The 16,614-nt window shown below is 38.5% G+C and overlaps 1 protein-coding gene across 1 annotated transcript in view; it reads left to right on the top strand.

Annotated features, from left to right (window-relative positions):
- The first annotated feature begins 1,493 nt into the window (after positions 1–1,493).
- Positions 1,494–16,614, top strand: part of LOC143860952 (diphthamide synthesis DPH2 family protein) — a 60,144-nt gene continuing 45,023 nt past the window's right edge. Inside the window, exons 1-4 of the mRNA XM_077371818.1 lie at positions 1,494–1,633; positions 1,722–1,945; positions 4,112–4,220; positions 14,908–15,316. Of these exons, the coding sequence (XP_077227933.1) occupies positions 1,553–1,633; positions 1,722–1,945; positions 4,112–4,220; positions 14,908–15,316 (823 nt within the window). The 5' untranslated portion in view covers positions 1,494–1,552. The remainder of the gene's footprint in view (positions 1,634–1,721; positions 1,946–4,111; positions 4,221–14,907; positions 15,317–16,614) is intronic.

Below are 16,614 nucleotides of genomic sequence, written 5' to 3'. Positions count from 1 at the left end.
AATAAATAAAAATGATGTACTTATCGGATACGGATGTTAAACGGAGCGGATATATCATTTATTAGTTTCGCATCCGCTAAGAGCCGGATATCTCATAAACGGATTCAGATAATATCGCCTGAAACGGATTCAGATAATACTCGCTTTAAACGGATTCAGATGCGAACGGTAATCGAATTTTCAAATATCCAATTACACCCCTACTTGGAGAGATATTAGGGTTTATCTTTCTTTTTTTATATATTTCTTTAAATATGAAAACCTAAAAAAATGGTAACCGGGGCTAAGTTTAGCCGGTTTCACAGTCACACGTGGCTGTATAGGTCTCCCTAGCAGCACTCATGTTTTTTTAAGAGTAATGCTAAAGAAACCGAGAGTAGGACCTAAAAGGGTACCCAAGCCGGTGCTTCATTTTAGGGAAATCATAAAAAAGTAAATTTTTTTTGAACACATGGCATGTTCTCATTGCAGGTCCCGCCCTAACTTTTCTCCATGAGAGTCTTAAAATTAGGAGGGATTTGCTAGGGTCCAGGCATTTCACAAACCGGTTGTTGCACGCATCCACTGCTTATAAATTAAACGAATAAGACAAAATCTGTTGAAAAGTGAGCCTATGTAGCTGCTCTCCCATGCAAGAGTCCCTCCGCCAATTGCTTTCTGCTATAGTCCCTAGCAAATCCCAAATTAGGAAACTCGTGGCTAACCCTAATTATAGGAACTTTGCGACTAAACTACTAATTATAGCTAGACCTGGCAAGAGCGACCTGTGCCCGCGGGTCGACCCGACCCACCCGCAAATTTGCGGGCACGGGTCTGAGTTTTAGTGACCCGTCAAAACTAACCCGCGGCTGACCCAACCCGCAAAAACATGGGTCGGGTCGGGTCAACCCGCGGGCACCCGCAAGTCACTTGGCTTTTTTAAGGGTGGTGATTTTGTTATGCTAATCTAGTTAGATGGCTTTTTTTTTAATGCAAAGGATGGTGATTTTGTCATGCTAATCTATTTTTTAAGGGTTTGATGCCTTAATAGGTTATGGCTAGCACCATAGGTTGATCCCAACCCTCCGATTTGAATGTTAGAGGTCGATCACTTGATCCTAACCCTCTATAGATCGGAGGGTTGGGATCAACCTATTGAAATGATTTTTGGGGCACAACCTATTTAGGTTGTGGGCCATCTAATGGACGGTTTGGATCATCCCACGGTGCCGGCCGTACCCTACTTTTAAGTTTTGATATTTTCCTAAATTAAAAAAATCGTTTGAATTTAACCACTGTTTGAATTTGCGGGTGACCCGCGGGTTGACCCGGCCCACCCGCGGGCCGCGTGGGTCATGTAAATTCTGACCTGCAAAAATGCGGGTCATTTCCTGACCCGACCCGTGTGACCCGCACCCGCATCACCCGCGGGTTGACCCGGCCCGGCCCGGCCCATCCGTTTGCCAGGTCTAATTATAGCATTTAAACATCGAAAAAGTAGCGCCCCCATTTCCAATACAGGGGGACTGACTCAAGGAGCTGCTTCTTGTTCTTCTTCAGCAAACGTACGTCCATGGATTTTATATCGAATTACGAAATTACCCGCACCGCTGATTTCATCCAAAGCAAAAACTTCACCAGAGTCGCTTTGCAGGTTCTTTTCGGCTTGTCCTTCCTCTAAAACCCTAATTTTATAATCTTTAACTCCTCTAATTCCATGGATTTTGTGACTATATTTTCAGTTTCCTGACGAGCTCTTGAAGGATTCTACTAGAGTCGCGAGCGCTCTAAGAGCTGAGCTTCGGTCTCGTATAGAGTCTGATGCTGAAGAAAGCTCGGATTTGAGAGATGTTGGGATTTTTGTCATGGCGGATACTACGTACGGGAGTTGTTGCGTAGACGAGGTCGGTGCTTCGCACGTTGATGCCGATTGCGTTGTTCATTACGGCCATACATGCCTCAGCCCGTGAGTTTCTTTTTTTTTTTCCTCACAGATTGATAAAGTTTGAATTTTTGTGGAATTTCTTTACAATTTGATGAAGATAGGTTCTGGGTTTGGTGGTTTATGGATGGTTACGGGGTTTCGAGAATGGGAATTGGGGGTTATCTGGATTGGGGTTTTGGTTTTGTGAAATAAGGGCTTATGGTTTTAGACTGTTTGGGCCTGGGGATTTATGGTTTGGGGCTTTATGGTATCTGGTTTGGAAGTTTACTGTATTAGGATCGTGCTTCTGATTTCAGTTTGGGACTTTCAGATTGGGAATTTGGGTTTATCTGGATTGCGGTTTTGGTTTTGCGAAATTAGGTTTTAGGGTTTTCGACTGTTTGGCCCTGGGGATTTAGGGTTTTGAGCATTATGGTAACTGGGTTGGGAGTTTACAGTATTAGGATCTAGGTTTTCTTGTTTCGGTTTGTGAGTTAAGGTGTTGAGCCTTGAGTATATGTGGTTTCAGTTGGGAATTTGGGGTTATCTGGATTGCGGTTTTGGTTTTGCGAAATTAGGTTTTAGGGTCTTCGACTGTTTGGGCGTGGGGATTTAGGGTTTTGGGCTTTATGGTGATTATTTTTATTATTTTATTTTTTTTAATGATAACTTTATTTAAAGGTAAAAAAAAAGATACAAGGAAAGAAGGTACAAGATGCCCTCTGAATAGAACTAAAAAAAAGACTGCCCTCCGAACCAAAAAAGCAACAACTAGAAAAAGAAACACGGCTCCCCAAGGAATGGGAGTGGTTGTGGATACAATCAGATTTTTTTTGAAAAGTGACATATTTCATTGAAGTTAGAGAAGCAAGAGGGACGAGTAATCCCCCTGCATTACAAAATATCAATGAGCACTGGATTGGGCATACCTAACCAGAGAGAAGCCTTAAGATAAGCATAACCACTCATGCATCTTTTCCTTCCTTCGACTTTTCTGTTAGCATGTACAATTTCTTTGTAGACTTCCCCTCAATCCTTCTTCCATCTTCGTTAGTCCCATCAGGATGCCCTGTTAGATCTATAACTAGCTCTACTATGCCGAACACTTCTCCAACTCCTCCATGATGTGCTTGATTGAAAACTCCGGCATGTCAATGAGAAGGTGCTCCGGCAACCGATTCAAGAATACATGATTTTTTCTGCTGGCAATCCTCTCTTCCACCAAGCGGATACCTACAATCCTATTGGCTTCCCAATTCAATCGCCTCACAGTCCTTTCCTCTCTTAGCATCAATTGGAAGAAAGGATGATCGTAAAACGGCGAATGGGTATCCTTGACGGAATCCGTCCCATAGAGCCTGAACATGGTGAAAGGTCGGTCTGCAACCTCTAGGTTAAATAAATCCCACTGCTTTTGGAGAAGATCCCTCGATAACTCTTTGTGGGTCGGATCAGTGATAAAGGCCTTTTCTTCATCAAAGATCATCGCCCTCATTCTCATGAGAATGTTTTCTAGTACCATAATCTCCATGAGATACCTCCTATTCCTATCTCCAGAGGATGAACATGATTCATTATCCATACCTGTTGGTTGAAGGTAAAACTACCCACAAATCTAGTGACTCCAGATACTTTCTTTTACTAGTCTTATTGTTCTTCAATCTCTATACCTTGAATGCCCTAGAGGCCCAAACCCCAGGTGTTACAAAACCCGCCCCTTGTATAATAATGACAACTGGTAAGGGAGAAGAGAGGTGTCCCAGGTCATGTAGACACGACGCTTCGGATAGCGTGATAGGGGAAATTTATAGCCTATTTCCATTTACCAAAAAGAGATAACTATAAGGAAGCTTGTGCTCCACGAATGCACCTAAAGGCCTTGCATCGGCTAGAAAACACTAAGAGGTGGCCCCCCCGAACAAAACCGCCAAAATCAGCAAGTGGCAGAGGCATTTGATTTCATTCCTATACAATCAGATTACCCCTACTTGTTTCATTCCTACCTATTTCCCACCACTATTTTTACTGTACAATGATATTATTATTTAGAATCATTATTATTATATGATCATTATTAATTTATTATTATGGGGGTTGGGTTCTGAGACTGCAAGTTAATGGTTTTAGATGTTCTCTTCTGATCAGTCATTTGGTTTTTTTTTTCTTCTTTTATCCTTCTCGCTAACTACTGAATTGCATTATTTGCAGAACATCGACTTTGCCAGTGTTGTTTGTTTTTGGAAAAGCCTCTATCGATGTGTATGCTTGTGTTGAGTCTTTATGGGACTGCCTATCAACTAGTGACAAGCCTGTTATGGTATGCAGAATCAATCCATTTCCATCATTGTTGTGATTTATCACAAAAAGCCAGAAATTTGTTTATTTGTTTAAACTATTTTTACTGCATTAGGGGCTTATGATCTTCTAATAAAAACATGGTTACAACAAAGCTTTATGCTGAAACACTGATCATATAGATGGCCTTATGATTGCTAATTATGGACAAAATGATCCTTGGCTTGGGATTGCCTATCAATTTGACTAGGGTGGTTGGTAAGTTGAGTCACCTTTGAAGGACAAAATTCAGCTAAAAACCTCCTTTTAACTTTAGCCGATTTGGAGCTGTTTGCTTTGGTTGTGTCATCCAAGTCAGACGAACCGGGGTGATTTTTTCATTGAATTTTGTTAAATCATCATAGGCAAAATGCTCATTGATATTAGCGTTGTCCAATCTTGTTGATGTTAAGTCTACCAAAATCCCATAGGTTGACATTGATGGCATTTTTTTTTTGAATGATGACATTGACATTGATGGCATTATGCTCCCTAAAAAGAGAATTAGGTGGGCCGACTTGCATTCACCAACAAATATTACCAGAAAATTTGAAAAAAATGGATTTAGGTTCGTCATTCTCAGAAGAAAAAAAGGAGGATTGAACAAGGGAACTTCTAACCACTGCAACGAAACAAAATTGAGTGGAACAAAACTTGGGAAGGGACAAATAAATAGCTCTGTAATTTTTGAGTGACAGTAACAGGGAATTAGAAAACGTGAACCGTTCATTGCATGTCATGAGGTCTATTTATTAACAGACAATGCTGAAAATAGAGAAAAACTCCTGCTTGAAGACTACTTCCCCACATATAAACTCTACTAGACTTTCTACGTTATCTGCTTTAACTAATAATTCCAATATTGAAAATGGAGAAAACTCCTATTTGGAGACTACTTTCCTCTTTTACAACCTATACCGAATCTTTACCTTTCTATTTTAACTCTTATTTCTGTCTTGGGACTGAAATAACTGAACTGAAATAACTGAAATACTATTCTTCTGGACTGTGATTCAGAACCACTTCTCTAATTGTGGTAAAAACTGCTAGAAGTTTCCACAACTCTCCAATCTTAGCAAAGTTTCCACAACTGCTAGAAGTAAAACCTAACGTCGGTATAGTACAACATAAAGAGTATAGCGAAGAGTAGATGAGAATGCTTCTGGATAAGTAATAATTGATAATCTCTATTTCTTTATCATGTAATATTGTGTAAGTGCAATTGATGGGGCACATGTTCCATGCAATGTATGAGTCAAAGATCAAGTATGGTTTATGGGTCGAAAAGATTTAACTACTCAAAATGTCATGGCTGCATGCATGTTCGACTAGAAGTCTACTTATGTGTTGGCTTTCTCGAAGGGATTTGCTATAGAGTTCACGATGTTAGGAGATTCTATTAGGAGGCCAACAGGGCATAAGTTGGTGACACTAAATGGAAATTATTACCTCCTTGGTGCAGGTTATAAGAATCAGATTAAATCTCTTGCACCTTATAGAGGAGCTCGTTACCATCTGAACGAGGTTCGTGGGCACACACTAGAAAATTTAAGAATTATTTAGCATGCAACATTCATCTTTATGTAATGCGTTACATCATGCATTTGAGGTCATGAAAGAATGATTTCCAATTACTACCTCTGAAGCCTTCTACCCATTTGTTATGCAAGTTAAAGTTGCGTTCCCTTGTCATATAATTCACAATCACGTTATGGGTGTCTGCCCTAAAAATCCAATCACAGAAGAAACATTACACAAATTTGACGAAATACTTGAATTATAGCCCGCACAACCATCACATATGACATCAATAAAGCGTAGGGTCGAGGAAATTCAATGTGCGATTTAGGACTATATTAGCCGACGGCATGTGGCAAGTATTAAGCATCAAGGAGGCCTAGACCTTTGTGTGCGTGTGTGTTTTTTTTTTCCCTGTTGAATGTTAATGCATGTTTTATTGGTTATGGTTTTGTCAACGATGGTGCTACAGTTTTACTTTTCAATTCCTGATGATGATTTGGATTTTACTTTCAACTGCCTATGATGGACAAAGGCCATGGATGTGTCTTTCATTCAATTTCTTGCCAAACAGGCTAAATATGAGAATAAACTAGTTAAGGGTTCAAGCCCAAGATATACCACTCTGTAGCTAAGGTACTATCAAATACATGTGAGAAAGAAATCAAGTTTGACTATATACAAAATAGGCTTCATACTGTTAAGAAGCAATATCTAATATTCAAGAGAATGATATCTAATATGATATCTAATAGTGGGTTTGGGTGGGACCCAATGTTACAAACTGTCAATTATGATGACCAAACGTGGGTGAGATAAATAATTTTTATCTATATGCACAAGCAAACCCAAATGCTCAACCTTATAAAAGAAAGAAGATTGTTAAAAAAAAAAGTGAAAAAATTACTACAGTCGTCGATCAACCAACTAGCTTTGTTGTAAAGACTATGGCTAAATTAAACTTAGGACAAGCTATGAGGGAAGCATTCCTCTTTTCTGAATTGTTAGCAGATTTTAGACGCCGTTTCACCAACACCAACAAAGAGATTTTTCTACTACATCGAATTCACAATAATGGGGTAAGAAGTCCCATATGAGTGAAGAAGTATTCGACAAAATGACGAGATTGGTGACAGATACCATGAAAAAGGTAGCTGGGTCGTTGAAATTCAATCATGATATTGCCAATGATATTGAGTGCTATAATGAGGTTATGGAGTTGGTGGGTTACTCAGATGCGGAGTTCGAACAATTGCACGACATGCTTATCTATAATGAACTGCTATGACGAAGGTTAATGAGCAAATGAAAGAATAGTCAGCGTATGATGGCGGACTCTCTAATTAATCGTTGATGACATATGATCGTGTATCAACTGATGTTCTAGTTGGTAATTTTGGTCCCTTAATTATTCTTTTCAATGATGGAGTTTATATGAATGTTTGACATGATAGTTTTTTTTTTCTGACAATATGTTGATGGGTGATGTTATTGACATACAAATGTTTATGCCATCTTTTGCTTTGAAATATGGTGATAGATGTTTATGACATGTTTTGTTTTAAAACAACACGATGAGTATTCTTAAATATTAATGTGAAATAGATCGTCCAATTGGGCACACTTAGGCTCTGTTTGGATGCCAATTGCAAGGGAGCCAATAATTCACTTTTTGGTGTTTGTTCGCCAATTTAGCATCACAATCCATGGAGACTACCAGACAAGAATCATAACTAATTATTGCTTCTCTGGTGAGATGGCACCCATGAGCTCTCCTTATACCCTCCATGCCTCATTTCTCCAAAAATGGTAAAATTCTTCAAGTAGAATTTTTCTTTTTCTCTTTTTCTCTCTCTTCCCTGTCTCTCCCTCCCTCTCTCTCTTCTCTTTCTATATATTGGTAATGACAAAAGTTTGTCTCAACCCTATTGACTACTTATACCACTAATGTACATGGTAACCATCTGTATCCAAACATAGCCTTAAGGGTCTGTTCTAGTGAGGGTAAACACGAGGGAGTAATCCATTTCAAGGTAAACTGTTTCGTAGTAATCTACTTACCCTATATTGGTCTACCCCAATTTAATTTATGTTGTTCCAATATACAGGGTAAACTAAGGGGGTATCTGATATCTAGTCTTCCAGGTCTACATATTTTAGGGGTAAATGAATAGCATTTTGAACCATTCGTTTTTCAGCAATTACATTAGAGGATTGGAATCGTCGTCTCTAGAAATTTTTTGTACCACATCTTATCTATGGCGGAGAACACTAAATGAACGTTTTAGATTGTCAAAATAAGTGGACCCTACTTTATCATCTGTTTCATAGTAATATTAATATTCATCATCATATTCATGATCTTGTTTAAAAACGAAACATGTCTTAAACATAATCATATAATTTCAAATCAAAATATGGTATAAATATATTTTTGTCATAAACATCACTCATCAACATACTTTTTTTTTTGAATTGTACTCCTCAACATACGATTAAAGAAAAAACTATGTCAAATATTCAACAAACTCTGATACAAATTTAAAAAATAAGTGACCTAAAATGACCTCAAATGATCAACTGGAATATAAATTGATATATGATCCTATGCCATCAATGATTGATAAAAGAGTCTGCCATCATACACGATCATTCTCTCATTTGCTCATGAACTGAAAGCTAGTTTAGGGCAACCAAGAGGGGGGGTGGATTGGATGGTGATTAAAACTTTGAACTTTAATTGCAAATTATAACCTAATCCACTTGTTATTATATTTCTTATATGGTTAGCATAATATGTATAGAAAATGAAATTTGAACTACCACAAAGAGAGAATTAAATGAAGGAGACAAGAGAAGATTACACACCGATTTTTGAGTGGTTCGGTCCCTTCAAACCAAGGGTTCTACGTCCACTCTTCTCAAGGTAGTACTTGAGGGATTCCACTATTTGAAGCTCACACCATGCCCGGCTCCAAGGCTCCTTACAAATCGTTGCTTTCTTGAAGTATAAAGATTGCTTGGCCTCCCTTGGGGCTTGAATGCACAATAAAAGCTCACAATGATTCTCTCAATTAGATTACAAGTAGAAGGTCCTAGATCCAAACTCAAACGAGTAGAAGCAAGTCAAGGCACAAGTTTGGAGGAGAGATTTTAGCCTAAAATGATTGCGAAGTAGTAATGGCGGCTCTTGAGGGTTGGTATATAATGTTCAAAGCAAATGGGTATATATAGACCCAACAACCGAAATTAGCCGTTGGGGGCAATTTTGTAAATATATGGTAAAAAATAAGAACTAGCCGTTTGGCCCCAGCGACTATATTTTCTATCCGCGGTCGTCGACTGGGGTCGAGCAGTCGATTGGCTCAAGGGTCTGGCAGCTTTATATAAAAAACCTATATTAGCCGCTCCAGTCGATTGGTCCATAGGGTCTGGACCACGTTCAGTTTTTCAAACAGATTCTTATCGGCAGTCGACTGGAGGGTTCCAGTCGGCTGGCCCAAAGAGTCTGGACCACATTATGTTTTTCAAACAGATTCTTATCGGCAGTCGACTGGAGAGGTCCAGTCGGCTGGCCCTCAATGGAAAATTCATCTGTTGAAAAACAGAGTGAATGGGCAGTCGATTGGATGGGTCCAGTCTGCTGGCCTTGCCAATTTAGCTCATTTCAATGTTCCAATCTTGGGAGTGTTCTCTAGGTCTTGTCCCACTTAATTTATCATGTTTGGGGAGTCTTTTAACCTATGTTTAGTGCCTTTACTTAAATCTAATCAAGAGAGAAGGATTTACATACTAAGTTTGAACTCTTCCTTATCTCTTCTTGTCTTGTGGCCTCCAAAAGTCTTCCTTTGAATGCACTCTTGCTTGGGATGCTTGAATTTGAGCTCTTCCTTGGTTGTTCCTTCAAGGCATGATTGATTCATGTTGGTTCCAGCTCCTTTGACTTGTGTTTGGTTCATTCTCAACCATAGGTCATGTGTTGTTATGTGCTAGCATGAATCAACCTGTGAATACCTGTCTATAGCACAACATTCAAAGGCAACTTATTAGCATGGTTTTAAATTTCGGTTTCGGCTAAAATTTCGGACTTATCTGAAACCGAAATATCACCCGAAATCTTGAAATTTCTGGCAAAATTTGGTATTGCCAATCGAAATCCCGTGTTTTTAGGACAAAATTTCGATCAAAATTCTTCAATGCAATAAAAAAGTATTATTTTATTAAATGTTTCGACGAAATTACCGAAATTTACAAAATTTCGAACGAAATTTGGTAAATTTTGGGAATTTCGGTTTCGGCACAGTTTCGTTTCGTCGAAATTTAAAACCATGCTTATTAGTCCTTAAACTTTAATCAATTTAGGTTGGTTAATCATCAAAACAAAGGTGATTAGTTGAGCCCTTGGGCTTACATGAACCTTTGACGTAGCACTTCATTATCAATAATCAGGTCGTGCAACTGCTCGAGGTCATCGTTTGAGTAACCTACTAACTACATAACTGCATTATAGAACGTAATGCTATTGGCATTATTATGATTGAATTTCAGTACCGCGGCTACTTCATTATACCTGCCACTACTATTATCATTTTGTTGGGTATGTCATTACTCGTACGAGACTTCTTATTCTCTTTATGTGAAGTAGGTGTAGTAGAACGTCTCTTTTTCTTTTGTGTTCATCGAATATCTTCATCGGCATCCAAGTCTCTCGCAAGTCAGAAAAAGAAAATTCATCTTCTATAACTTGTTCCGAGTCTAGTTGAACTGCTGACTTTGCCCCAAAGTTAGTTGGTTGATCGTTCCCTTCGAATATACTCATCTCTTCAAAATTGTCAATCTTCGTTCCTTTGGAAGGCTCAACATTTATGTTCGCCTTCTCCTGTACATTTAGCTAAAAATCATTTATATGCCAACAAATATAAGGGCAAAGGAAAGGTAAAAAATAGTTTAATTATTACATGTAGATACTCCATAACTCCAACCACACTTGGTCATCTGCAATGACCATTTGTAACACTGGGTCCCACCCAAACCCATTATTAGAAATCATTTTCTTCAATATTAGATATTGCTTCTTAATAGTTCGAAGCCTGTTTTGTATGTGAGTAGACTTTATTTGTTTCCCATATGTTTCTGACAATACCCTACCTACATGACGTCTATCTTATTCCCCTCTTTAGCCTACTTGGCAATAAGTTGAATGAGTAACCTATCCATGACGTCTATCTATCGTGGGCAACCCTGACTGCTCTTTTTTACAGAAATCTTTTCTAAAGAACTCATATATGCTAAGATGAGTTTATGAGCATCTAATAGGCAAACAACTATTTGGAAGTAAAAATTATAAATCATCATCAACATCTGGATGTAACAATAAGCAAATAAGCATCATCCACATTTATTAATAACTATATAACCATTTGAAAGTAAAATTCAAATCATCCACCACACTTACTTTAACATCACCATCCACAAAACCAAAACTAACAAAACAAGCAGTAACATTAAGCAGAAAAAATAAAGTTCAAATCCTCCTTGATGCTTGCTAGTCTTGCCACATGTCGTCGGCTAACATATCCCTAAAATGTGCCCATTGATTGTCCTCGACCATACTCTCTGTTGATGTCATATGAGATGCCTGTGTGGACTCTAATTTGGATTTTTCTTCAAATTCTTGTAATGCTTCTTCTGTTATTTGATCTTTAGGGTCGACACCCATAATGTGATTGTGAATTATACAACAAGCGAACACAATTTTAACTTGGATATCGAATGGGTAGAAAGCTTCGGATGTAATAACTTAGAATCTCTTCTTCAAGACCTTAAATCTCTTCTTCAGATGAATGCTGCCTGTTAAATAACTCATTTGAATTTTATGGTGTGCGCCCACTAACCTCATTTAGATGGTAACGAGGACCTTTATAAGGTGCAAGAAATCCAGTCCGATTCTTATAATAAGCATCGACGAGGTAATATTTGCCATTTGGTACAACTAATTTCTGCTCTGCTGGCCTCCTAATCAATTCAAATTAAAGAGGATCCCATGATTCCCATTATGAATCCGTTGGGTCCCGATGAAAAAATTGGATCACTTATGGATTCGTTGAGAATGATTCTGATCTAGTTCATGGCCTATTAGGAGTAGAAGGCGCTCTGGTGCGATCCTCACGGACAGAACCCCATAAGGAGAGATGAGGAATAACTCTTTAATTGTTGGTTACCATAGGGAAGGTGGGCACGACGTCATAGCTCACCCACGGAGCCACAAATGCAGGGGGTGAGCACACGACAGAGTGATTGCCTTTCACCTCTATGCCCTAAGTGTTCGATCCATTGTCAATACCTTCCTTTGTTCTGTACTTGTTTTATATTTGAATCAATCGGTGAAATTGTTGTTCATATTGAAATGAATCGAGATTGATGAGGATTTGGTCAATGATGCTTGAGCATGTACTTATTTTCTATTGGTATTTATGGATTGATCACAAGTCGAAATATGTTTAGAGCACTTATGTGTCTTGAGTTTATACTGAATGAGGTTAATATGAATCTCGTAACATTTTTTGATTTTTTTGATAGTTGACAACTAAAAGGACACATTTCCTCGATCATTGTTATAGCTATTGCAGCCGCTGAAGCAGCTATTGGGCCAACTATTGTTTCGTCGATCCATCGTAACAGAAAATCAACTAGTATCAATCAATCGAACTTGTTGAATAAATAGTCATAATGATATAAAAAAAGACATGTATATATACATAATATTATATTCACCAATTGATGGGCCACCAATAGGCTGAGGTGGAAGCCCTTTATTGGAGCCTGCCCCTGCCCCTACTAGAGTCAGGGCCGCTCAACCTGGGAAGTGCTTTAATCAAGGTAGAAACCTTGCTTTCCACTGGAGTAATGGAACCCCTTGCCCATCAACCAAAGACTTGCATGCGGAGCAAGATTTTTGAAAGAAAACACGAAAACAAGAAGGCGATAACATATCTATTTTTTTTTAATTCACTCAATTCAAAAATCGTTCTGATGCATTTATACATATTGATATGTATTTTTTAATATTTATATTGGTTGACACGGAAATATAAGTCATGTTATACTGTTGAATAACATGTCTTATTTTCACATCTTTACCCTTGGGCATGAACCTCCTTTGGATTTTGGATTCCCTACACTTTTATTTTTGATTTGAATCGAAGAATACGAAAAGAAGGAAAAATAAATAGGAGTTGATAACTGATAACTCTATCACCCCCAAAAACCCAAGCTTTGCCTTACGTAAAGTTGCCAGAGTACGATTAACCTCTGGATTTGAAACCGGCCTGGAAGTTGGTTCCAACAGATTACCTATTCCAACTTACTGGGCGGAATAAGCTCATTGTTACACAAGGTAAGGAATCGATTCGAACTCGTGTTCGATCGATCGTTCCCCTAGGAGGCCTGTTAATACTGTAGAGTCTGTAGCGGATCCCTCCCAGTCGGCAAATACGTATGTAAACTTTAAGTCGAACGTACATGAGACCACGACATATTGGGTGGTTATACCTTTTCAACCCTAAACCTTGCTTGATCTTTGAGTCTTACTTTGCATGGAACATGTGTTTCATCAATTGCATCGACACTTCTACATGATAAAAGAAATATAGATTACAAATTATTAGTTGTTCAACAAGATCAATGTCAACATATTAAACCCTAAAAATTGATTTTTTACCTTGAAAAATGGGTTTAAACGTTTATTATTTTCTGTTTGACTTGCTACTTCTCTTTCTCTTCTAATTGGTTGCATCACCAGGGTTTTGTACAGTCTCAAGACTCCTCGTAGGACATCATTGAATATTCTACTAACTGTTCCATTATCTTTGATAGTACGGAAAGCCCCAATGCGATTTCTAATGTTATGTACAAGGGTGTGCAAGAAAATCGCTGTCTTCTCTTCTACTGGTATCTCTCTAGTGTCTCAAAGTCATCCATGCTGTCTAAGTATAGAGCATAGTCTCCTGAAACATTCATGACTCATTCGGATTAGAGTTATACAGTCGATTTCTCTTCTATTGATCACTCTATCCAGAAGCACCCTCCTCTCTTCTTCTTGGTCATCTCTCTGTCTATTATGCCGACGTTGGGTTTTACTTGCTTTAAGAAGAAGCTGCTTTTTAATAAATCACTCATGGGCGCTGCTTGACCGAGAGCAATGGCATAAGCAAATGATGTTCTGAAATTTTGCATGTTGGTTGATTAAAGCTTGGTGAAAATTCTTGGATGATCAAAGTTTATTCATGTGGGTCTTTGCCGTTGCATGCAATTTGCTGAAATGCCTCAGAGAAAGCAGAATGAGAATAAAAATGAGAATCAACAGTGCTTGTGCCTCTTTTGAAATGTCAAGTTTTAATGATGATAAATGTTGACATGCTTGAACTTTAGATTAGCCATTTCCTATTAATTATCATTTTTGCCAGAGTGGAATTGAAATGCTTATTTGCATTTTGACATCGACTATCGGTTTCACAATATGTTAAATACCATCAAGATGTCTTTGAGGCAAGTGGATTTTTGCTTAGATTGGTTTGAGCCAATATCCAAATTTCTTTGGAAGAAGGATCATTTGAATTTCATCCCAACAGAGGTCGAGAAGTGCCAAATTCTGTTTGCATGTGGTCACTTTATTTCCATTACCTTGCCGACCATATCATTTTCGGGCCCAAGCAATACCCTGCAAATTACCCCACACCACATTCCTCTTTTTGAATAACCTTTGGAATTCTTCCTTTATAATAAGTTGGGACTACTCTGAGTTCTGAGTTCAACTCAACATGCCCCAACAGAATGTCTAGCAAAACCTGTGATTCCAATCACCAACTTTCAAGAATGGTTGGTCTTGATCTTGAAGCTGTTCCATCAAGATTCAAGAGCAAAGACTGAAAGAAAATATCCTTTGTTTGGGTTTACCTGTATTCCTGCCCATTTCCATTGGAACATTATTGCTGTAAATAACTAAATGTTTGTTTTAAATTGTTTCCATTTACACTATGCATAACTTCACTGGAAGTGTTTTTTTTTTTTAATTATAATTTTTTTGTATCTCAGTCCCAAAGTTATTGGTGATATTCCTTGTGATCAACTTTAATCCCTTTCCTAAAATGCAGGTCCTGTTTGGGTTGGAATATGCACATGCTGTGGAGAGTATAAAAGAATCAATGACAGTCAAATCTTTAAGATCGTGTACATCCAACTTACAACCCCATTATGCGGGTATAAGATGTTCAGTTATGAATCCATTGGAAGATAATAAAATTTACAATGGGCAGTTTGGGTCCTTCAATGACCCTGCTTCTGATGGAGACCTTCTCAAGTGCTTCGACACCAGCAAAAGTCAAGAGTCTGATTATTGCAGGCAAATTAATTCCAGCATATCTAGTACGAGCTATAGCCTTGGAGGTCTGATATTGAATTTACCAGAGGGCCATAAGATCAAGGACTACTTGCTGTTCTGGATTGGTTCTGACAATCCAGCATTTGCAAACGTTGTGCTTACCTTCAATGATTGCGAAATAGGTGAAAAAAATAATGAATTGATTATTCCTATTCTTCCTGGAAATTTTTGTTTTGTTTGTTGGTGTTAGAGTGGAAATGAAAGAATGAGAAGAGTTATAGACTAGATCCCCTTCTCTATCATATTTATATATTAGAATTATGTACAATGACTAAAATGCCCTCAGGCTTATTACATATGTCTAACACTCGCCCTCAAGCTGGAATGTAGATATTATATATTCCTAACTTGTTGCAAGTGTCATGAGTTTAGCTTTGCTTAAGGGCTTGGTAAACACTTCTGCTAGTTGATCTACAGATTGAGTGAAGGCAACCTGAACTTCGCCCCTCTATATCCTCTGGCGAATGAAATGACAGTCTACCTCAATATGATTAGTCCTCTCATGAAATACAGGATTAGTAGCAATGTAAATGGCAGCTTTATTATCACAATAAAGCTGTGCTGGAAATGACGATAAGAAACTAATCTTAGATAGGAGAGATCGTAGACAGAGAATCTATCCACTCGTATGTGACATAGCTCGATACACTGCTTCTGCACTAGACTTGGAAACTACATCCTGCTTTTTACTTTGCCATGATACAGGGTTCCCCCCAACAAAGGTACAATATCCTGTGATGGATCTTCTGTCTGCCGGAGAACCTGCCCAATCTGCATCACAAAAGCCTTCCACACGGGTATGTCCATGTTTCTTGAATAGGAGACCTTTCCTTGGTGCCCCCTTTAGATAACGAAGGATTTGAACTACTGCTGCCCAGTGAGAAGTGCGTGGTGCACTCATAAACTGACTAACCACTCCAACTGCATGCGAAATGTCTGGGCGAGTAACAGTAAGGTAGATAAGCTTCCCAACTAGTTGGCGATATCTACTAGGATCATCCATTAAGTCTCCATTGGCCATGGATGTGGGCCAATGTGTCCAACAACTGGATAACCTGACAAAAAGTAAATTTGAAAAAAATGATTAAAAAAAGTAAGAATCGTTGTCTTCCTCTACTCCTCCTTTCCAGCTTTGAACAACCCTATCATGGTTTTCACGAGTCAACAAGCTTCCCTCACCCTTTCCTCTCTCCTCTCATCTCCTCCACCACCATCCTAACAAGCCTCATTCCATTTGTTTCATTCCCTTTCCCTCTCTCCATCCCCCCGTCACTGAAAATCGATAGACTCTTAATTGTCAGTTATGGAGATGGCAGCAAAAATGGTGGTATTGGTTTTATGTGTAGTTTTTTTTTTTTGAATGATTGGTTTTTCTGCGGAGTTTACGAAGGTGGTTTGTTCACCTAACAAAGTTTTAGCC

Source organism: Tasmannia lanceolata, unplaced genomic scaffold (genome assembly GCF_043159265.1).
Source record: "Tasmannia lanceolata isolate RefF3 unplaced genomic scaffold, GAP_Taslan_0.1 ptg000037l, whole genome shotgun sequence".
NCBI lineage: Eukaryota > Viridiplantae > Streptophyta > Magnoliopsida > Canellales > Winteraceae > Tasmannia > Tasmannia lanceolata.
This window is presented reverse-complemented; position numbering and strand designations above follow the sequence as displayed.